General features: G+C 38.6%; 1 protein-coding gene across 1 annotated transcript in view; it reads right to left on the reverse strand.

Annotated features, from left to right (window-relative positions):
• Positions 1-2,870: 2,870 nt before the first annotated feature.
• SYT10 (synaptotagmin 10) overlaps positions 2,871-23,441 on the reverse strand; it is a 34,953-nt gene continuing 14,382 nt past the window's right edge. Inside the window, exons 3-7 of the mRNA XM_066551127.1 lie at positions 17,492-18,056; positions 6,372-6,492; positions 5,862-6,033; positions 4,235-4,364; positions 2,871-3,159 (exon numbers count right to left, since the gene is read on the reverse strand). Of these exons, the coding sequence (XP_066407224.1) occupies positions 3,088-3,159; positions 4,235-4,364; positions 5,862-6,033; positions 6,372-6,492; positions 17,492-18,056 (1,060 nt within the window). The 3' untranslated portion in view covers positions 2,871-3,087. The remainder of the gene's footprint in view (positions 3,160-4,234; positions 4,365-5,861; positions 6,034-6,371; positions 6,493-17,491; positions 18,057-23,441) is intronic.

The following is a 23,441-nucleotide window of genomic DNA, read 5'->3' on the forward strand; positions in this document are numbered from 1 at the left end:
GTGCAGCGTGAGAGTATAAAGAAAGCCAGGCCATGCAATAAATACAATTCTTAAGTACTGGTGCTGTTTCCAGTAAACAGCTTCAAGCAAAATAACGTAGGCCTTTAGGAAAGGAAGATTTTCTAGCTGTTGTAAAAGTACTACAATATATTTTAAACCAGCTTTTTGCCACATTTGTTTTTTTCCCAAATAAGGGTCATGCACGGGATATGGGAGAAATGTGGATAAGCAGAAAAAAACCATCAGGATGGGAGAGAGATCTTCCAACCTCTCCAATTTTCCAAATTAAAATATTTAGAATTCCTTAATAAAGATATGCATCAAGCAACATATTCCTTGACTTAAACTGTGCTAAGCTCTTCCTTGGTGCTTTTGTGATGTCACTGGGAGTAACTTGTGAACCAGGCTCTAAAGCCAATGGATGGATTATGCTAAATACATATCCTGTCTTTTGAGATGGCTAAGGAAACAATGGAGAAAAATAAATCTTTTTTACTAGTTCTATTAATCACTGCTAAGGGAATAAAGATAAATACTTAAGAGATCATCTTTGAAGCTAGATGTCCAGATGATTTTGCAGCCTGATTTCTCCTAGATGCAGAGCACCCATCAATCAGGTTTAGACACAGAAGTCATTCACTATTGTTATTAACAATACCAAAAATAACACAACAAGGGGGCACAAGCCGAGCCTTTGGTATTTGACAACAATTAAAATTTAAGAAAATGAATCTTGAAATACCTTATTACCTATGATGAAACACACAGGATACTCAGAGAACAGTAAAATAGGTAAAAAGATGTTGCTCATTGCTGAACATTTATGCTACATTTGATCATGAATTTGTTTGCTTTTTGAATATTAGGTGCAAAAAAGTGCAAAGAATATTTAATTAACTGTTACAGTACCACATTACAAAAAGTATTCTCTAGGCCACAAAGGCCACTGCTGATATAATTTATATTAAGGTAAATGTATACATAAAATAGTTTTTCAATGTCCATATATATATATACATATATATCTGTTTCTATATCAGCCTTACAGAATCATGTTGAAAATTATCTAGGCCACAGAATTTTGTTAGGATAATAATGATGGGATCGGAAAAAACCTCACAGAGGAGAGTTTGTTCTCCTATTAAAAAAATTACTCATCCAGAGCAAAAGGAGGTATGAAATTCTGCAAGGCTGCTCTGTATTTATGGTGATGAAAATACAATCTTAAGCAGGGAGGATCAGAGTTCAGCATTACCAATCCTCTCTGGGAGAAACCATTTCTGCCTAGAGGCCATGAATAACAACCTTAAACAGACATTCAAAAACTTGGGCTGGAGCCTTTGCTTCTTTCCCTTTTTTCTTTCTGTTATTTTCTTTTTTTTTTCCCTTATTTGTAAAGACTGTCTGAGAGATTGATTTTTATATTTATTTGCTTGCTTGCTGTGTTCATAGGCACAGGAGGCAAGGCATAAAAGTGCCTCCTTTTTTGACTCAGATACTCCTGTAATGTTAAGACCAGCCCTGCTAGCTTTTCTGGAGCAGTTTAAGACACTTAAAGGTATTTTTGTCTGTCTTAGAGATCACTCAGTGGCATGGAGGGACTGGATCTTCAGGAACATATTTTGTGTCAGCCAGGCTAAACCAACTCAAAATGGTTCTTCAGAAGTTTGCCAAAATGACCTTTTCCCTTCAATCCAGATGAATTCTCAAAATTTCTTTCATTAGCATAAATCAATCTTCCTGTGTCATTTTTCTCCTGCATGACACTTCTGTAAAAATGCTTTTTTTGGAAAACGCTGTCTCCTCTGTTTTTTTTTATATATATTGCAAAGGTACAAAAAGTGCCACCTCCTAACTTTTTCTAATTATAGTCCAGCTTTCAAAATCTCAGACCCAATCATGCTGTCTGTGCTACACTCTTCACAGAAAGAAAGAAAAGAAAAAAGAAAGTAATTATTGGATTTATCTGATTGAAGTAAACTGCAGTGTTTGGAGATAAATCCACAAAGTAATATGTAGTTCTCTTCTAGTTTTTAATGTATCTGACTACAGCAAATAGATTTTTGCATTTTCTGTCACTGTGTATTTTAATAAATGAGTTTACTTGCTTGTAAAATAGTCACATTTTGATTTGTCTCGCCATAGACTGACAGAAAACACATCTCAAATTCATATTTAGCATATGTGTCTAGAGGCATCCAGCCAGCAACCAGAAACTAAATTCCATGTGTGCTGTGCACTCAGTCAAAATAACTTCAAAGAAATCTAAGTCTGTCACATTAAATCAAGAATCACAGAAATGCTGTGGGTAACTGCAATATTTGGTCAACTTTGTGAAGAGAAAAATCACATTAAATCAATTCCTTTACGTCTGAGCATTCTCTCCTCTGCAGTTTGACTTGTGTAGAGATGCAGCTGTTATCATGAGTGCTGGAAGGTTATAACTGCATAGATCCAGTTCTCATACCTGTTTCAGAAGGGCTGGACTAAAACCCACTGAGGTCAATAGAGCTGCCTCATTGCCTCCAGTGGGCTTTAAATCAGCCCTTCCTCCCTGCCCAAGGAATGAACTGATTTTCCAGCTACACAAAACATGACAACAGTTGGTTTTTTTTCATGCAACATCCAGTTTGATGTGCTGTCTTGCAAAGTCACAGAGAATTTAGTGCAATTTAGAAGGCATTTACTGCATGAACTGTGTATGACTATTTGCTCTCCCTCACAAGAATTAGGTGTTAAAAGGTGCAGTAGTTTTGAATTACTTAAGGGATCTTTTTTTCTGGTTTCTTTGCCTCTGAAAAGATACAGGCCCCATCAAACCACTGCTTGAATATGATCCTGGATACATGCCAGAGATAAAAACAGGTGAATGAATTTGCACAAGGAGGGGTTATATTTGACTTGAGTCAACTTCATTCACACTTTAACAAATTATTATAAGTTATCATATAAGACTTAGAACAGGAAAGATGCATTTTGATAAAAAATATGGATACAGTTCATCTGCAGAATGCAAACCTTCTGTTGATGTAGATGTGAGCTAGGGGGGAGCTTTGGACACTGAGCAGGATGGATCCTTTCTGGCTCCTAGGGCGTAAGCGGTGGTTTGGGTGAGGAACAGGATCCCTGGCTGTCAAAACTGGTTGCTCGGCCAGGTAGCTGCAAGAAAAGTGTTATTTTTACAGATGTTATCACATCTGGCTGTGCATCACACTCATTTCAGAGGATGAGAGACTCTCAAAAAAGAATCCAGATCACATCCAGACCCTTTCTAGTCTCTGGATCAAAGTCTCTGGTGTCAAAGTCTCCAGCAGAACTAATAATGGAAAGAAAATTTCTGAAGTGACCTTCTAAAAATGCTCTGACTCGTTTCACAGGAATGGATTTATTTCGCCAACAGAGTGGCACCTCTGTCTCCTAACTTACATAGACTAGACAGAGTCACGAACCTCTAAAAGACATTTCCTTGATTCAGTTTCCTCGCCCCCAAACTCTTGGTGATTTACTGAAGCCTTAATATTATGCTTTTGCTACCTCTCACAGGAGATGTTGTGCAGCCATGTGCTACAGAGTGGGGGAATCACATGGCCTCAGGCAGCAAATCATTTTTCTACAGATTGCTTTTGTGATGGGCTAAACAGTGCCTCTGTGCCCTGCTGCTTCCTAAGGCTTCAATATGTGTTTTTCTGAGTCCAGAGCTGTGAGGATTTTTGTGTACAGAACACCAGCAATGTGTGGCCACAGCAGATCACAGAGGGAGTCCAAGCCCAGAGACTTGTAGATATAATCACCTCTACATTTGAAAAAGCTTCCAGTAAGCATCTGTTGAATAACTCTGGAGGGAGCTGCTGGTATGTTGCCACAATTTAGCCTAATTTGCAGGCCAGTTACAGATTAATGTTTTAGCAACAGCAGCTTATGCTAAAGATTTTTGAATAGGAAATGATTGCTTTTGAAATTTTTGCAAATGATCTCTTCTAAGTATCTGTAAGCTCTTTATCTCTGGGAATTTAAAATGCCTAAATGTAATCTTACAATGCCATCAGAGCATCATGGAAACTGTTGAAATGGCCCTTTTAAATGATAGATAAACCCATACAACTGGATTTAGGCTGTGCTAATGATCTTCTACCTGCTCTATAGGTGCTGCACTGATTTTCATGATTCTCAGAAGCCCATAAATGTGAGGGGCAAAGCCATTCAATATCAAGGAGAAAATTTTGCTACTTCTTACCTCTACTAGTGGGTGCCAGTGAGTAATTGGTTTACGTGGGTAAGCCAACATTTCATTCCAGTGATCTCTGCCAAGGCCTTCGGCGTCAATTCCTGTCCGGCACACTCCAATGACCTCATTGTGCCCTACTCTGAGAATTGCAGAGTGAGAAAGAATTTATTTTTAATAAAAAATAGTTTTAATAACATCTGATATACAATCCTCTTTACTGGCTTAGTGTGGCACAGAATACATGACCAAAGTTTTCGCATCATTTATTACAGATATTACTTGTAATGGTAGTATAGTAATATTAAATTCTGTAATGGTAACATCAAAAACCTCCAGCCACCACCAGAGTGCTTCTAGCAGCTATAAAAATAGCAATGAAAGCATAATCCTTGCCATTAAAAGGTTACAACCCAAAAGACACAAGGACAGAAAAGGATCATAATACACAAAGGTATCTGAAGGAAAACATGCTTGAATTTTGTGTGAGAGGAAGGTGAAGGAAAATGGTGGGGAATACATTTCCTGCTGCAAATGCTTCAGACATAATTTCATAAACTGTTTCTTAGCTCCAGCTGTTGTGATCTTTGGAAGTTCAGTCAAAAATGTGAAAGGTAAGAGTCATAGTTGTAATAGGCTATACCTTAATACTTCGTGCTCCTCACAGTGCCATAAACTGGTTGAGGAACACCAGAAAGTAATTTTCTGTACCTTGACTCTGTGTACCTTAGAATAATGCTTTCCAATTTCCCCTTAGCAAGTGCTGGGAAGGAAGGGGCTGAGGAGGACTGGAAGTGTGCAAGCTGCTCTGCTCCTTCCCTGCTAATGGCACCATGGTGCCACTGTCACATCTGAGTGAGAAAGTCTTCCTGGCAGAACTTGGAGAACAACCAGAAATCTGATGGCAAGGGAAAACAATCTGAAGGGTGATGTTACTAAATTGGACTTTCGCTGTTTATTTGCCTTGCAATCTCAGGAGCTCATTACTAAGAGCACTTGAATGAAGCAGACTTGGCTTGGGTAGGATTCTGTCACTCACAGTCTTGATCAACCTGCAGTCCTTGAGCCACTCTAGACAAGAGTCTTTTCCTGTCAGTTCTCAGTGAAGCCATAGATAATTAGCCTAAGACATGTTATCAGTGAGGGCGGAACCCAAAGGTTCCATATTGAAGGTTACACATTAAAAGGTTATTTTACTGAATCAATCAAAGAGATAATTAATGACTTAGTTCAATGACATAATTAGCATTTAATTCCTTTTTAGTCATTGAAATTTTCTTTACTTTCAAACACCTGCCATTTAAATAGAAAATAGAGGTGTGAGGGACTTTTTTAGGCTAGAAGACATACCTGATTTATAAAGTTAGGACATAGTCCAGCCCCCAGAAATGGACAGGAATGTATGTCAGGCCTAGTGGCCTGGAAGAAAATTGAGCCATATTTCTTCCTCATCTCAGTCATTTAAGACACAGATAAAAAGCCATGTGCTTTAAAAGGTGTGGAAGCTTTAAACTTCTTCATGAAAAGGCCCCAAGGCTTTATCTTTTGTGACGCTGAAGCTGCTCGTAAGGTCAAGGCAGACAGCAGTCGCTTGCAGTGATCAGGAGCTGTCTCTGGCCAGAAAGAGAACTGTGCTTACCTGTCATAATCCATCACTGCAATGGAGAGGCTGACCTGGTCCACATTCTCTGGAGGGATATCAAAGATGATGGCCTCATTATAAACAGGATTCAGTGTGTTCTTCTTCGTGGTTGTTTTCCTCTTTTTCAGCCTCCGTCCCTCGCACATCAGCGACACTTTGACGTATGGATCTGAGTAAGAGATAATCAGTTCATGCATTAGGACTCAAAGCCATTCAAATGGTAGCATAAGAACAACACTTGTGGTAGGAATGCTGTACTGCTAAGGTAAAAGGTTGCAAAGATTTGAGTGACCCTGGAAAACACTGCTTTCATCATGCTGTAAATGCAAAGGAAAGGTATGGCCATTCCGACATTCAGACACGCTGGCTGCCAGTCCATCTATCAGGGTCTGTATTCATTCTCTGCCACCTCCATCCCCCGGCCATGTTAGACACACAAAACCCAAGGAGCTCTTACTCATCCCCTTCCTGAACAGCCTCTGCCTTTTTTAAAAGAAGTAGATTCACCTGATGCACCAGTTATATCCATTGCTTTGAGATTCCGACATTTGATGACTGTCAAAGTCATTCTCCCAGCAGTAGGCAAATAACAAAGGGAAAACATGATCTCACCCAAATCTATGCTTTCCTGAAAAAGAATAGCAATTATTAGAAACCTGATCATGCTACCCAAATTCAGTTCAGATCATGCACAACTGTAATATTTCTTTTAACATGGAGAGAGACTTCTTTTGCAGCCTCAGATGCTTCTGAAGAAGCCACAAGCAATTTTCAAAAATTATTTCTGTAAAGTACAGGAGGAGTAACAACAAAATAATAGTTTAGAGATGAGATTTTCAATTACTAAACTGGGAAATTAAACCAAAATCAGAGAAAAAACTTTCTGGATTCCTGATATTTTTGTGTTGAATTCACACAAATGAAAAGGTCCTGAAAATAGAATGTCGAGTTCTGCTCTTGAAAACACTCATAGTCCATCAACCCATATAGAAAGAAATCTGATGGAATATTTAGGTCATGAACACTTATATGCCCTTTAGACACTGGAATTTAGGTAGGAGAATAATTTCTGCACAGGTATGTGTATAAAAAGCTAGTCCTGTCAAAGTGCTTCAAAAAGAAGAATATGCTCATAAAGGTTGTTCTCTTCACTGCTCTCAATGTGCTTTAAGAGGTTGTTCTGTTTCAGAAGAAAAGCAAAGTAAAGGAGTAGCACCTACAGCTTTTCTGGCTCAACAACAACTTTTTGGAGGATAATATACTAGAAGGAGGGATAGGTTCCATATAAATTTTAATAACAGTTTCTATATCAGGACCATGTGCTAAGTGCTTATGAAATAAGATGTTGCCATACAGTTTAGATGCTACAAGACTTGAGGTGTGTAACCCAAGGGAGGGAGTTTCTCAGTTATACAATTATCCTAGCACTGCAAAAGTTTAAGTTTTGAGATGTTTGCTATGTTCTAAATTTTTCCTGTTCTAAATTTTAACTACACCTACCTCCCGACCCTCCAAAAAATTGCACATTAAGAACTTAGGATATGAGTTTGTAAGGGGCATGTAAGGAAGCCACTCTGTAAGGCAGCCACTCTCAAGCATGCTCATGTGATCTCAAAGGACTTTTATTTTTGGACTAATACTAAAAGTCTTATTTTTAACATCTCAGCTTCAGTATTTTATCTGTCTAACATACAGTTACCCTGAGAGCACAGATTTGTTTGAGAGCTGCTGGATTTACTGTACAGCTGTTCTAGCATCAGAAAGCAAACATAATATATTTTTAAATGAAACATATTAAAATAATGATTGCTGTGTAGATGACAAATATATTGTTTACTGTTACAAGACAAGACTGGGCTTCTTGTTCACATTCTTCAGCTGCTGTGAACTGCTGTGAAGTTTTATTGACTTCCTTCAGGCTAATACTCTGTCTAAATTGAAACAAGTATTTCACATCTTTCTTGAGTAAAGATGAACTTAATCACATGCTTCGGGGTGTGAAGTTTTTGTATTTTGTTTTGTTATTGTTTTTTTCCCCTGCATTGCAGACTAGAGTCAAGAATACAGTTTTGGAATAGCTTTAAAGTCTGTGTTGCAGTGGTAATAAAATATTGACTTTTGTGCAGGTTGGTCAATTCACAAGTTCAGTCATTTTGCTGGGATTTTGTTTTGACAATTACTAGTTTGATAAGCATGTGAACACGAACTGTGGGCAAATTTCATGCTTGTCAGAATTTCAGATTTCCCAGAATTTCAAAATGATTGGGCTCATTCAGTTCACACATGACAAATATAGCTATTTGACCTCTCCTTTTTTGTCACAAAAAGTGCAGAATTTTGTGCCAGAGACTAAATTACCAAACCCAATTTTCTATTTCAGAAAACAAATAAAACTTGAACAACTGAATGGCAATTATTTCCACTCATTTGTTACAGTGGCAAGTGATGTATTAAATTTTACAATTCTGACATATCTGAACACAGTTTCAAGCAGATCTTCTCCTACTGGCATTGCTCTCTGAGTTTAGAGTCTGATGGTTGTTTCTCAAACAGATCTCGCTCTTTTGTTTGAAAAGAAAATAGAGTCCCCTGAGTTTTAGTGCTTCAAAGTTACCTCAGGTCTATGTAGACAAAAGTGATGAAGGTGGGTTGGATCATGAAACACCATGGGTAGCTCATAAAAAGATCTAATTTTTTCTTCTTTAGAGAGATGGCTTGTGTAGGTGAATAGAGAAAAAATAATTTTTGAAGATGGGAGTATGAACTTGAGTGTTCTATTATTTCTTTTTGAAGAGGAATTGGGTAGACACTCAAAGGTTTGTGTGAACTCAGCTGATAAAGAAGAATACAGACTATGTACTAATATTTTAAAATACTTAAAAAGAAGCATTGCTCAAAATGCTTGCCAAACTCACTCTGTTGTTACTCTGAATTTTTGAGGGGAAGGGAAAAGCAGTTTCTACTCTGAGGATCTGCCAAGACTGGTGATCTTTTTTTTCATACAGGAGTGTGACTGTGTGAAGTTCTAAATGTTCTTTGGAAGAATTAAGATTAAAATGATACCCATATAATTATAGTATAAAAAACTGGGTATTGCAAAAAATGTCTGAGGTATCTCCATTTTCATACACACACTTTTATTGTTAATTTGAGCACTAGAGATTTATAAATTCAGAGCTGAAAACACAGATTCAGACCTAGATTATATACATAGTAACTCTTTGTTTTGTTTTTTCTTAAACTTCTCATGACAGTCTTTGTTAATCACATTGATTATCATGAGTAACATTTTAAGATTCCCTGGATCCTTAAACATTATTAATTTTAGTTGAGATTTAAATATAGCATTCAATTTAATTTAGAATCTCAATGCTATGGAAAATTGATGTGTTTTTTTACTTTCTAATTCACTAGATAATTAAGTTGACAGAAGTAGTCTGACAGGAGCCCTTCAGTACAAGCAAACCTGAAAAATCAAGGCACAGACTGCCCCCAACAACCACATCTGCATCACAGTGTGCCTCAAACAAAACACAACTCACAAGACACAATCCAGTGGTTGTGATTTGTGCATATTTTAAAATAATCCTCAAATTGCCTTACATATATCACATATTTTATGAAAATTGCACATGACTTAAGTCCCATGACACTTCATCTCTTTCATAGACCTATTTTGATTTTTTTCTTTTTCTTCTTGAACTGAATTTGGGTTTCAATTAACAGCTAGATTTATGGATTTTTGTAATGATTGCCTCCCACTGGCTTCCAATAGCAGGTACAGAAAAACCAGCATCCAGCATAGCTGCAGTTATGCAAATGGAAGCTTCTGTTGACACCTCATATCTGTCCTTCACTTATTTCCCTGTGAAATATTTCCCTTCTGTACCCACCAGCCACCCCACAGCACTAAGGACCTGAAACTGCCCAGCACTCCAGCAGCTTCAGCTACTTTCAAAGCTACCCTTTCACCTCTACCCCATCCATTTTCTGGTATGGTGGGTCTAAAACAAAATAAGGCAAAGGAAAAAAAAAAAGGTCTGACATGCACATATCAGTTATTCTGATGAACTTTGTGGGTTTTGAGCTATAGAATGCAGATTTTTAAAATTAGCATAATTCTCATCCCACATTAGTAACCACGTGAATGAATGTGCTAATAATATTTTTCCATTACTTCCATTAGGATCTGTCCACATTCTGTGCTTTGTAGGCTCCTGGGAAATTAGTCCAGGAGTTGGCACAGTCAGAAATAAAAAAATTCTTATTCTATTCTATTTGTTATCATACCCAATGGACACCAGTGCTCTCATTTCCACACATATGCCTGTAAAAATTGCAGCATTTCTACAGAGGCTGTGCTCCCCACTCACAATATGGATAAAAGGGAAGGGATATGAAGAGAAGTTTGGAGAACTTGTAGAGGAGCATCAATTAAACTGAATGAGGTTTCTGAACTGCTGTTGCTGGAAAAAGCTTTGCTGCCAATTAATTTTCTCAGTAGTCTCCATAAAATTCAATAAAAGAGACAACTTTTAACTAGGAACCCCCACAAGTTCAGTGGGGAAGGTGGCTATAGATCCTTCCATGTTCAGGGTGGTTCTACTCAGGTATCAACTCCCATAACTCTGAACAGGAAAACTGTTTATTCCCTATGCTGATAGTCTAATAACTTTCACAGTCTCCCTCCTCTATGCCAACATCTTAACTATGACAGCAAGGGTGAAAAGCTTATAGGGACCTGATATATGAAAAAAGGTGTCATTACTGAGTCACAACTTCAGATCATTTTTTCACTGATGTTTGTTTCCTCTTCTTTTCCATTAGTTTTTCAAGCTTTGAAATTCAAACAAAATCTTAAAACAGCTTAAAAAATCTTAAAACTTGCTCTGTATTCTTACAATGAACTATGTAAATGCTACTGGAACTGGAAAATTTACATGATTTTGTTGTTACTAGTCTGTCATTGATTTCTATGGTTAAAAGAACAAGTATCTGCATAATTAGTAGTGCAGTAGAAATTAGATTCCCTCAAAAAATTACTTGTTGCTACTTTATCATTCATATTATCATAATCCACAGTAAGAATTTCAGTTCTTAATCTCAATTTTAATGTCTGGAACTACTTTCCTATTAATTGTAATTAGAATGACGTTTTAAAGACTGCCTGTATGAGTAGCACAGCAAAAATACTAATGGCAGCATGAATTCCATTTGTACTTGATTTCTAACCAAATTAATTGCAAATTTCATTCTCAGTTTTCCTGCTATATTTTGAGCAAGCCATCATAATAAATAATAATAGTAATTTTCTAGCTACCTGAGAAGGTATTCAAGCATTTGCTTTTCTAGACTTTTAGCTGTTTCCTTTAGTAACACTGAAAATTGTCCTTCTATATGTCATGTAAATTTGAAGAAAAATGTGTCGGCAGAGTGAGACCTTTGGATTACTCAAATACTGCAGGAGTATAATTCCCCCATAGCACAGATTTTTCTTTCTCTGTTTAGAAACATATATATTTATGTTTTCCAATAAAAACTACTGAAATTAAGCTTCAAGAATCAGGGATAAAATATAACAATGAATGTTGGGAGTTGGATGGACGGGGAAAGAAGAACTGCCCCCTGAGAAAATTAGCTAAGAATGTATTAAGGTATTCCTGCTTTTGAGGCACATAGCAAGAGTTCAAAGGATGATAGTATAGAACAGAAGAAAAATCTACCAGTCTGTTTTCTCATTTATGCATTTGGAATCTGATGGTACCCTTGCTATCACAGAAATTATTAAAAGTTCTGTGAGGCTCAGACTGCAGAGCTGATTCTACCACCTCTCGAGGGGATTTTCCTTTGGAAACCTTGTCCCCACCGCTAATATTTATTTTCGTCTCCTGTTATTCTTTGCATATCAAACCCAGCTCTTTCCTTCCTCTCAGCACCACCTCTTGATTGAGCTGTTGCCCTGGGAAATGAATCAATTAAGTTTGTGTTTGTTCTTGCCTCTGTGGAAGACAGTATGGAAGCAGTGGGGCCTGTTGCTCTATAATGACCGTGTCCTCTGTTTGTGGGGGGCTGATGCTTGCCTGAGCCTGTCACCCTGGTTGCTCTGGGTAAGCTCTGCTGCTGGCTGCAGCCCTGATGGCAGGGGCAGAATTCCTTGAGGCTGCAGAATGCCCTGGAATCCTCCTGGGTGCTCCTTGTGCTGCTCCCTCTGTACAGAACCATCTGTCTGGTGCACCGGGGCGTTGCCTACTCCTGCCTCAGAACAGCTGAGAGCAGAGCTGCTTCTGTGAACCAGCTGTGACAGGAGAATGAACCAAATTTTCTGTAGCCCCCCGTAGAAAGATGCTTTTCTGGAGCTGCAGTGCAATGTCTGCAAAGAGGCTTTGCAGTGAGAAACTCAGAGAGCTCTCAGGACACAGCAGGTCAGACAAGTCATGCACCTGCAGCTGCCACAGTGCTGGCTGGATGCAGAGATATAAAAGTCCCTTGAGGAAACCATGCCCTTCATTCACCTAATATTTATTACTTTTAGGGTAGAGTGAAAGTAGCGGTTTGCCTTTAGAAAATCAAAATATTAAAATAATTTGTCATTTCAAATGAAAAGAAACATTAAATAATAATAATAGAAACCATCCCAGCCTTCAGTAACTGGACAGAAATCCACCATATCTCCATTGCCTTTTCTAGTTATCAACCAGACCTAAAGCAGTTCCAAACATAAATTAAGGTCTCCAGAAGGTTTAAATTAAGGTATCCAAAAGGTTTGAAGAGTGATCCAGAGTATTCTCTCAGCTGCTCAGCAGCAGCATTGGTCACATGGATCCCTTTTATCACTGGCCCTGAGCAGAAATGCAAGTGCCAGCAGTTCTTGGCTTAGAAGGGGCTCTTCCCATTTGCAGAGATGATCAATGTTCCTACACTGACAAGCCCCGAGTCTTTAAGGTTCTTTAAGGACTTTTAGGAACCTGTTTAAGGTTCTATTGAACCTTTCAGGTGCATTTCCAGAGATATTCATAGGTCTAAGTGCATTCTGATGAAGATGGGTAGCTGTAGGGCTTGGCCCACCACATTGCTGGTGATAAATCTTTTCCTCATAGAGCTGCTCTTTGAACAAAAGGAAACAGGACAGTCCTTAAAATGTGGCCTCAAGGCTGGGCTACAAAAAACACCTCTGCCAGCCTCTGCCACAACTGCCTTACTCAGGGAAAAGCTTTGCCCACTTACAAAGCAGGGGAGATGGAGAAAACAAAGCAAAGATTATGCTCTGGGTGAAATTCAGATGTGGGTTTCATTCTTGTTTGATGAGGAAATCAGAAGAATCTATTTCCATAACAGAGGCCAGCAGCCAGCAGAATTACCTGTGTTATTCCCTACTCTGGCAGAAGTTTGATATAAATGAACTGAGACAAATGTTACTGTCCTACTTATTTAAAAATATATGCATTTAAGCACTTCTGTCTTTCCCAGAGATGTTAATAATTATATTCCAATTGCTTTGGAAACAGCAGTTGTGCACCATGGACATCACATGAAGACTGTGTCCTTACAAAATCTGCTTTTACATTCCACTTCACAAATGAGCAAACTGCAGCACTGAAATGCCTGGTGTTGGAGAACTAAATAATAATCAAGTTCCATCTGTCTACTGTGAGATAATTCAAGAGGGTACAAGTACATGACAATTTGATGACTAAGATCCCCAAGAGACTACCACTGTTGGAAATGGGAATGGCTTTCCTCTAAATTCTTTATTTTTTTTCCCAGTTGCATGGTTTCCTATAATTGGTTACTCTAACAGACTTCACAGGATACCTTCAGAAAAAAAAAAAAAAGCTTTCTGACAGTCACTTGCCAATTTTTTTAGGCAACAGCATTAGAGAAAGTTTCCAAAGCAGTGATAATTTTTAAAAGTATTATTGTAACCCAATAAATGTTTACATGCAGAAATTGTTGGATCCCAAGCAGTGGACTTCTTGCCTAGAAAATTTTAAGACACTGAATATTAGAAGTGCTTGTTAGCAATTCCAAATAGAGTTTACTTTTTTAAAGTATGCAGTATATTTTGATAGTAACAAAACCTCAGAAATGTATGCAAAACTTACAAGCACTTGACACAAACAGAACCCTCATGTTTTGATTAAACAATCCATTAGATATTATTTGTTTGCCTCTAATGTAATGAATTAATTTTCTCAAGTGTAGTGAGAATTACAGTATTCCAATATAATGAACAACCTTCACAGGTAGTCCAAAGCTGACTCTTGATTATTTTCCTTTTTTTTTTTTTTTTAGTTAATCAGATGAACAAAAGCAAATGATGGACTATTAATTGAAAATTCAATCACCTATTCAAACAAAATCTGGGGATATACCAGATATCTAAGATACTTTTCCTACACTACTGATTTTGCTCTAAATTTACATTAATAATCTAACTTTAAGAAAGGAATATACTTTAGCACTTAAAACAGGTACATGTTACATATTATAAAACATGTTTTCAATATAGAAACAACAACACAGAAATACAACAGAGAAACAATGGTATGAATGAAGAAAGGAAGGCAAAAACCCAAACTACAAAATATGAATAAATATCAGCATCTGAAAACAATGAGAATAAAAATGAGTGTGTGTGTGGGGGCCAATCCTGCACTTCCATAGAATAATTTCAAATTATTATTAGGAGCAAATAAAGTGTATTAAAACTGTAGATTCACACAGAGGCATTGGGTTTAGAGCCAAAAGGACTCAATGCAACCATTCAGTCTGATTTTCCCAGACTGTATTTCCTGTACCAAATAAAAACTCCTTACGGTTGGACAAGAAATCTTTTTAAAATTATGTTAGCTCCTGACAAAAAGTTGTTGCATAACAAAGAATCTCCTGATCTCCTGTAGCAATTTCCTTCATAGGCAGAATGTTGCAATTCATCTTTTTGGTAAATCTCTCTAGTAGTGTTGAAGACTGAAGAGTTTGGTGTCATAAGAATAGATTCTTTTCACACTGGTAATAGGAATTTTTTTTACCCTCATTTTAACTTCTGAGTAGAAAATTCTTGACTGTGGAAGAGATGTAAAAGATTCACAGCTGAGGAGAGGCTGCTTCCATTGGTTTTTTTTTAAGTTTTGGACTAATTCTTTGATCTATCACTTCTATTATTTTCCACATCTATCATTTAGCAACAGCACGAGCAGACCACTGGGTGTAGGAATCACATCTGAACAGAGACAAAAACTTCTCATAACATAGAACAAAACAGAGCAAAGGTGAAGAAGTAAAAAGCATGAGAGAAATACATTTGCAGAATGGCATCTTGGTTCCTGGGCTCTAGTGGGTGGGGATGGCCTTTTCCAATCACACAGCCTGCTTGATTTGCAAGGATTCTTTATGAACACCAAAGCACATTTGCTTGGATTAGAATGATTTTGCACCAGTTGTAGAACCAGCTGGATCTTTCTTTTTCAAGGTTTATCAAAGTTCAGTTGGCTCTGGCCAACACTAGTCATTTAACTGCTAGTTAGTGACTTTGGTAAACTTTATGTCTGGTGTTTAAGACAGTGAGTTCTCACTGATTAACATCTCACACAGTGTTTATTCCTTTGAAGGTTTTGCTCTCTCAACTTACAGTTTCTGAAATGACAAAACTAGAAGCCTGTATTCTGATTTCATGGAACAGCTCAAGTAAAACACAAGGCAGCACATTGCACAAAAAGTTATGGGACAACTTCTGGGAAGGCTTAATTTTTCCAGGAAAAAAAAAAAAATCAATTGCCAATTTCTTACATAATTTTCTGAGAATAGGGTAAGGTTTGTGAAAGATAATGAGGTTACTCAGCACTAGAAGACACCTCAATTTTATGTGCCCATTGTTGATGGTTTAAGTAGAGACAACCTTTTCATACACAAGCAGCACTTTAAACTATACTGACTGAAAGGCTGAAATCCGAAACCCTCATGCTTTCTTTTAAGCTTGACACAGAGGAAAACACCAGCAGAATGAGTTGGGCACAAAAACTGCATGCTTTAACCTTAACCCTTAGTGAGGAAGAAACTTGAATCGGGATCCAGTGCCAAGTTTAGCAACCATTTTCACCCATATGTGTATTAGTGTCAACCCCAAATGCATGATCTGGTGTGGCATTTCCATCTGCTCAAAACCAGTGATGAACAGTCCAGAGATCATTATTTGCTGAAACCATTCTAGTTATCAGTTGAAAGTCTCATAGACACACCTGCTGCCAGTGAAAAGTGCTTTTAAGTAATTACTAAGGTATTAAATACAATATCAAAGCTAGAAGAAATTTTTAAAAACGGTTATGTGGACTATTATTCCAAGACCTTAAACATAGATTCAATTTCAAGTGTGAGAACACAATTCTTAAATTTACCTTAAATCTGAGCTTGGTCAAACTAAGCATCCACAGATTTCTGGAGGTGTGCTGAAGGCTGTTCAGAGCAGTCGAAATAAATAGCAGCTGTTGTGAATTCACATTTGAAAACTGACTGCACTATTCAACACTCTCTGATATTTCTCTTTCTCAGGGATCACAGAGCTCATGCTCAAACTGGCCAGGACATATCAGTGCTCCTTGTCCTTCTAATCATGCAGGCCTGGACCTGTCTATCAGGTATGAACATCAGGAAAGCCTTTGGTGAAAAAGGCATGGGAAGTCTCTGGCTGCAGAGAAGGGACAGTGTGAATTTTCTGTCAGTGATGTGTAGCACTGGTCTGTCCTCCATTCACCCCCATGTGGAAACCCAGCCCGTGCTGAAACCTTGGGATGAGTCACACTGTTTGGATACACCCACAGAACCAAGGATGGCAAAACTTCTGTATAAATAGCATGCCAGTTGAAAAGAAACTAAAACCAAAATCAAAACCAAAGCACCCTAAACCTCACTATTTTAACTGTTTGGGTTTTTTTCCCCCTTCAAATCCCTATCAGGGAGGATGAGTTTGTAATTGAAGGTAAATAAAGCAATATCTGGAGACTGCTGTTCTCTGGTAGCCTGTCATTCTTCCTGTCACCTGTACACAGACCTCCTTTTCTTGCTTGCAACAATAAAAAAATTAATTTCGATTTCCTAATTCTTCTTGCTTGTGCTGCTTCTTGAGTTTTCCTAGCAACCATCAGCAATGCAGATACAACTACTGGGGACCCTAAGCACAGTGCAGTCAGCAAAGAATATTTTACACTTCAAGCATTTTCAGCTTCTTTGCTTTACCAAGGTTTCTAACCTATGAAAATTTCCTAACAAGACCAGGACAGGATGGGCCCTTTTTCTTAATAGATGGTCACTTTGCAGGACAAGGTGTTTTGCTAACAGGAAAATGTTATTAGTTCTGGCTAAGCAATGAGTTTCATGATGTAGCATTTAATTAATAAATGTGATTTATATACACACAGTGAGCCATAAAGATGACAGCATGCTCCCAGAAGATTTTTTGGTAATTAAATTTTATATCTTCCCAAGCATTATTCTCTGTGCTCAAAGGAAAATATTGACAGCTCCTCTTTTTAAATGTTTTTTATATTGGACTCTGCCGATAAACAGGGTACACTGCCAAAAACTACAAAAGAGAAATGAAAATATGATGTTAATGCTTTTGTAACATTACTTACTGTGGTGGCACAGTGGATGTCTTTCCATACATTGGCTTCCCTGGAGAGATCTGAGACTTCAAAAAGGTTATCAAGAATAACTTCCCCAATCATGTCATGTCTAGAAAATCTGTCAAAATCATAAACACTGAAATGCAATTTCCTGTTGCTGAGTTGATCATAGGCTACAGGAAACTGAAAGGTTTCATCAAAGACTGGATTTAATGTCTTTCTGTGAACTCGTGTCTGAAACTTCTTTTTCCTATCTGGAAGCAGATAAATCTTAACGTAGGGGTCGGATGTTCCTGTGAAGTCTTTAGCAGGCAGATCTAAGGCTTTGACAATTGTGACAGCCAGAAGTTCATTCTCATAATCGTACCGGAGAGTGAAGTTAAGTTTTCCACATGTTTTCACATCTTCTTGTTGCCCATCAGAATCCACAGACTTCTGTTTGTAGAGTTCTGGTTTAATTCTCCCAATGCTGGTTGTGGTCTCTCCCCTTTGCAAAACTGGGTCTGTCCCCATGTTAAAATCAACACTGGACACCTGCATCTGCCTTGGCAAGAGCCTCCTGAAGGAATTGTGCCTGCACACACAGACACAGACACACAGACACACAAAACAAGCAATGGTTATCTCTGGGAAAAGATCATCTCTCAACAGAAAATATAAGAGCAAATTAGTGAAAAGACTAAAAGAATTAAAAAATAGTCCTCTGCACACCTCTTTCAGTGTTTTGCAAGTGTTCAAGCATCCTTGAGAGGAAATGATCATTCAGAATTAATTTCTTGGCCCAGGAGACACCCACTGTCCCCGAAATAAATATATTTATAACTTTGCCTTCAGACTGTGCAGTTGAAACTGAATTCATGTTCTTTCACAGAACAAGTTGACAGTTCCAACATTGCATGATCCCACTTTGCCAGGGCCTGAGTAAAGTACGGTCAAACAGAAGAAAAAAAAGAAAAGCACTTGCATAATTTTCATCAGTACTCTCTGCTTTTTTGGAGGCATTCCATGGTGGTTTTCTAATTAAATATTTACCAGCCTTCACACTGACGACTGTAAAAGGCACCTGAAAGGGAAATGCAGAGCTGTGTCTGGAGGTTTTTAGCATAGTACTTTGCCATCCTGCAACATTTTATATACACTCGCTTGGTATCTGCTGCACTGAGGTGCAGGCTGCTTTCTCCAGAAGCACTGGGAATATTTTGTTCTGCTTGCAAAGCATTTCAGAGTTTTGCCAACAATTTTCTGCCATTGCTTTTTTTTTTTTTTTCCCTTTTGTTCTCACGGTCTGCCATGAGGTGTATTAGAAAGCTGATTCCTGTGCCACTAGCAAGAAACAGTATGTAAAATTCCTTGCAATTGTGAATACAATGTTACATAAACATACGTACTTAAGGGCTTATCTCGGCTCATGAATCTGAATGGAAAGTTGTGCTGTTCCTACTAAGAGTGAAATCAAACCCCTGGCGTGCCATGCAACCTTAGAGTAGTATAAAAACACTGGACAAAAACCTTCACAGCATTTATCAGCAGCAGATGCCATTATGACTACACTATCCAGTTTATTTTTTAGGCATTTTCACATTTCCTTGGTACTTCCCTACCCCAACAATCTGTGCTGCCAAAGCTTACCACCTCCTCCTGTGAGCACACTTAGTTGCCATTAAAGAACAATCCAATTGTCAGAATTTCCTCTGCTTTTTTTGCAATCAATTGCTTATTAATGCCACATGTAGCCTTGCCTTATTGCTTGGTTTCCCTGTGGTGTTGTGTTCTGAAAACAAGAGGTGTCACAGCTGTGTGTTTCTTTCTTTAAAACAGAAATGCAAATTGTCCATTTGAAAGCAACCAGGACTCATTTCATAGATATTATTTGTATTTTTGCTGTAAGTGAAGAGGTTGCAGAAGGCAAGAAGCACAAAACTGCTGCAGTTCAGCCGAGCAGAGACACAAGAGGGTAATCTGCAGCTATTAAATAATAGACAAGAACCTTTCCCCTTTCAGCTGTTTGAGTCCTGCTAGGTGCAGGGAGCAGTCCTAGCTCAACACAAGAACAGGGCAGGGAGAGCTACATAGTCTAGACTTGAAGTAGTTCAAAAAACCCCAGGTGTTTGGATGTCAAATTTAGATGAGCTCTGCACTCCTCCTGTAACACACTTGGCCCTTCTTTCTTTACAGACAGACAAGTGAAAAGATTTTCTTCTCTCTGAAATGTTAAAACTCCCTGAATTCATAGTGTCTAATTTCCACATTGGAATGGAGTGAGGAGTGAAAAGGCCCTGACTGGTCACAAAAGTAGAATATTGTCCTCAGGGAGTTTCACAGCTGTTCTTGTGCTTTTGCCTCCAAGAAGAGCAAGATCTCATGGGTGTGCCAAACATGGGGAAGGGGCTGAACTCCACCCAAAATGCAGGGCAATAAATTCCTGAGCAGACAGCAGTTTAGGGACCATCTTTTTAGTATCTTTGACTCCTAATGAGGTCCAGGCAGACCTGTGTTACTGCTGCTTCTGTCAGTGCTCAGGAAACCTGTGCAGAGAGGCCTTCCTGAGTGCTCCCCACACCTGCAGCTGTACAGCTGAGACGCCCAGATGATCACGGGGTCATAGAATAGTTTGAGTCAGAGAGGACCTTATAGATGACCCAGTTCCACTCCCCCTGCCATGGGGGATGGTGTTCAAACCCTGTTGTGCACAAGCAGTGGCTAAAACTGCCTTTTTAGGGGAAACAGTGAAGCTGATTATACAACATCAGTTTGACCAGAAACAGGTACATGACAAAATCTCCTTTCTTCAACTTCTCTTGCATTTTTGACAACCTGAGTTAATGCAAGCAAAAAAATATGAGACACCAAATCTATGACTTCTAAGGTATGAGCTCTCTTTTAAATTTTCAGACTTCACACACTTCAGATCCTCTACTGAATTGTTGTGAGATGTCACTAAGTAAAAGAATGCATTTGTATGGCTGTTCCCTGTGGGAATCAGCAGCACTTTTGCTCTAGTAAGCCGAAGTCCTAATTACACAGTGCCTAGTATCTGTTCTGAGTCACAGCATTTCACCAAGACAGCTAATTGGTCTGCTAATTATTAAGATGTTTCATTGTTGTCATGGCAACATATTTATCTTCTTTTGTTCTGCAGTAACAAAGGGATTAATGACTGTGATAATGAAATACAAGGATGTCAGAAAACCAGGTTGTTAAAATGTGGCAGAGCTACCAACAGATGCAAATCCAGGTATGTCAACCTCTACTGACTCTTACATGCAGCACTCTTACAGTAGACTTGCCTTCCATAACAGAACAAATGCATTTTGAGTATTAGCAAATCTGTATGTAAATGTAATATAAAACTGTATTTTCATGGGCGTAATGACACTATGAAGCTGGCTTCTAACTCAGTGAGACTGCCACATCTGTGACAAAAGGGAGGGATAAGGTGCTGATTGACTTGAGATTTATGAGGGGGACTTGGGTCTAGCTTTCCTAGTTGGCACTTGAGCGATCTTTTGGCCCAAATCCAGAAAACAGCATGATTACTGGTGGTATTTAGACAGAACAAAAGCTTCTCCTTGCAACCACTAAAATCAACAGATATGTTTGTTTTTCTTTAACCTTAACAAACCCAAGCACCTCACTTTTGCCTTCATGCCTCTGGGGAACTGACTGGCTCAACATGTTCCTCTCCAGCTGACACTAAAGAGCAAAAAGCACGTTCTTGGAAAGTATAGGTGAATGTTTGAGGAATTAATTTCCATAGAAGCAATAAACTATATTGGAAAATACTATCACAAAGTATGGGAGAGGGTGGTTCTCAAAACCACAGAGCAAAATTTGCAAATGAGCAGCACTGCTGCAGTTCTTCTGCTGTAGTGGTTAATTGGTATCAAGGACTAAAGCAGGTCTTTTCATATTATCAGGGACTATGAAAAATATGTAGTTATAACTAAAGAGAAAGGTATCATTTCCCCCATACTAACATGTCTCTGTGCTAATGTACAGTCTAAAAAATGTGATCAGGCACATCTGATTGTTGCTCTGATTGGTTTATTAAAATCCTCATGCTTCAATTACAATTGCTCAACATGGATTAATTTATTTTATTAAGAGCTGATCAGGCTGCATGAAGCCATCACAGAACTGGTTACAACCTTTTAATTTGCCCCATCTCAGGTGAGCTGAGTGCACAGGAGACAATCCAGGCAGCAAACATTCCTCTCAGACCCTTTGTCAATGGAATACATTTAGGAGAGGGTGCATCTTAACCCCTCAGGACTCCTGAGGATGAGAAAGCAGTGCTGCATTGAAAATGGTGCAAGAGAAGTTGTGCTACCTCTGCATCTGCCTTTGCCTCCTTTTTATTTAGAGGCCCCCAGTCAAGAAAACAAGAGCCAGATTTCAGTCATTTTGCTGGTACATTGTTGCCAGCCAGGCTTGAAACAAAAAAAAAGGAATAATTCAGAAACCTGGTCTAAATGTCCAGCCTCATTGTCATAAATGATATTCTTGACAGCAGCAATTAATACAGGCTGTTAGGACTCCCTTAAGGCAGGCAGGGTGTAGATAAAATGTTTACAAACAGAAAGATCACAATTTCTGGGTAATTTTTAAGGCACCTGTCATTCTAAACATGTTTTGTAAAATGATGCAGAATTTTTCACCAAACTCTAAAAGAAGGTGATGTTTCCAAACACTCTGCTACTGATTGGCTGTGGTGGGACAATCCAAAGCACAGGAGCTGTCCCTTTCAGAGGAGATTTCACCCTGATAATCTTGAGAAGACAAAAAGAAACCTCCCTTACGAGGTTGCAGAAAGACTGGTACTGATAGGAAGTTTTACTTATGTAAAACTGTCCTTGGCTTCACAAATATTTTGTATTCAATTAGATCCCAGTCCAAATCACTCTAGAGACCTGTGAGAATATTTTCACTGCCTGAAGTAGATCTGGAACATATCCCTGGAACTTCTTTCTCCCCCTATAGTACAATTGGGACTATTCAAGTCTATTTGCAAGCCAGCTATTTCTTCTGTCTATTCAGGAGGTCAGACAGTCTGAATACTTAGATTTGATGGATAAACTCTTTCAGTTAATATCCTTTTAGGTAGCAGTGAGCTGGATAATGGGCTTGCCATGCTAAACTGTACCAATTTTTGTTCCTCTGTGTTTAGTGCAACAGTTTAAAGTTCAGAATTATCCAAGTGTTGTGGGAATGTTCCTCAGCGTTTGGATGCTCAGCTCCTGTTCTGAGCAGACGGATACAGTAGCAGGAACCAGGCACAGCCAGGCTAATGTGGCTTAAAGCCAGCTGGACAGTCTCATAATTCAGGAGATGCTTGGGCTGCTAAAGTCAGTCAGTCAGACCTCCTCTGGCTGGAGTGCTCTCATTTTGGGAGCTTCATGTGCCTTCCTGCTGGCTGGTCTGTGAGGTTGGAATAGCTGAGAAAAAGCACTTGAGCACTCACTGCCACAACGAGTGCACTGAGCTGGCAAAACATTGTCTGTAGGGCTCCCAGGAGGCCAGCAAAGTATGTGCCCACTCAGTGTAAAGCATGTGTCTTCTCCTCCTTTTGCCTCTAATTATTGTGAATGTGAGCCTTTTTTGTTTGTTTGTTTCTTTGAGGTTAGTGGGTTTTCTCATGTGGTTGGTTTTGGGATTATTATTTTTTTTTTTTGGTAGTATGTGTTTCCTTAGGAAACGACACTTTGAGAAAAATGCTACTTCCTACTTCCTACACAGTACCTGTGCTGTAACTTATGGCATTACACAATACTTCAGGTGCCTCTTTTAGCCTTAATTTTCCCAATCTTTGCTTGTAAAACAATCCCCTTTTTATTTCAGGATTTGATCTTTGCAGTTCATTGTTTGTTTCTATGCATTAAATTTACTGACAGTGTTTGAAGAAAATCCCATTTGAATCTACAGGTCCCTGCACGTCTTCACTCTTTTTCAATATAACATG

Source organism: Molothrus aeneus, chromosome 5 (assembly GCF_037042795.1).
Source record: "Molothrus aeneus isolate 106 chromosome 5, BPBGC_Maene_1.0, whole genome shotgun sequence".
Classification (NCBI taxonomy): domain Eukaryota; kingdom Metazoa; phylum Chordata; class Aves; order Passeriformes; family Icteridae; genus Molothrus; species Molothrus aeneus.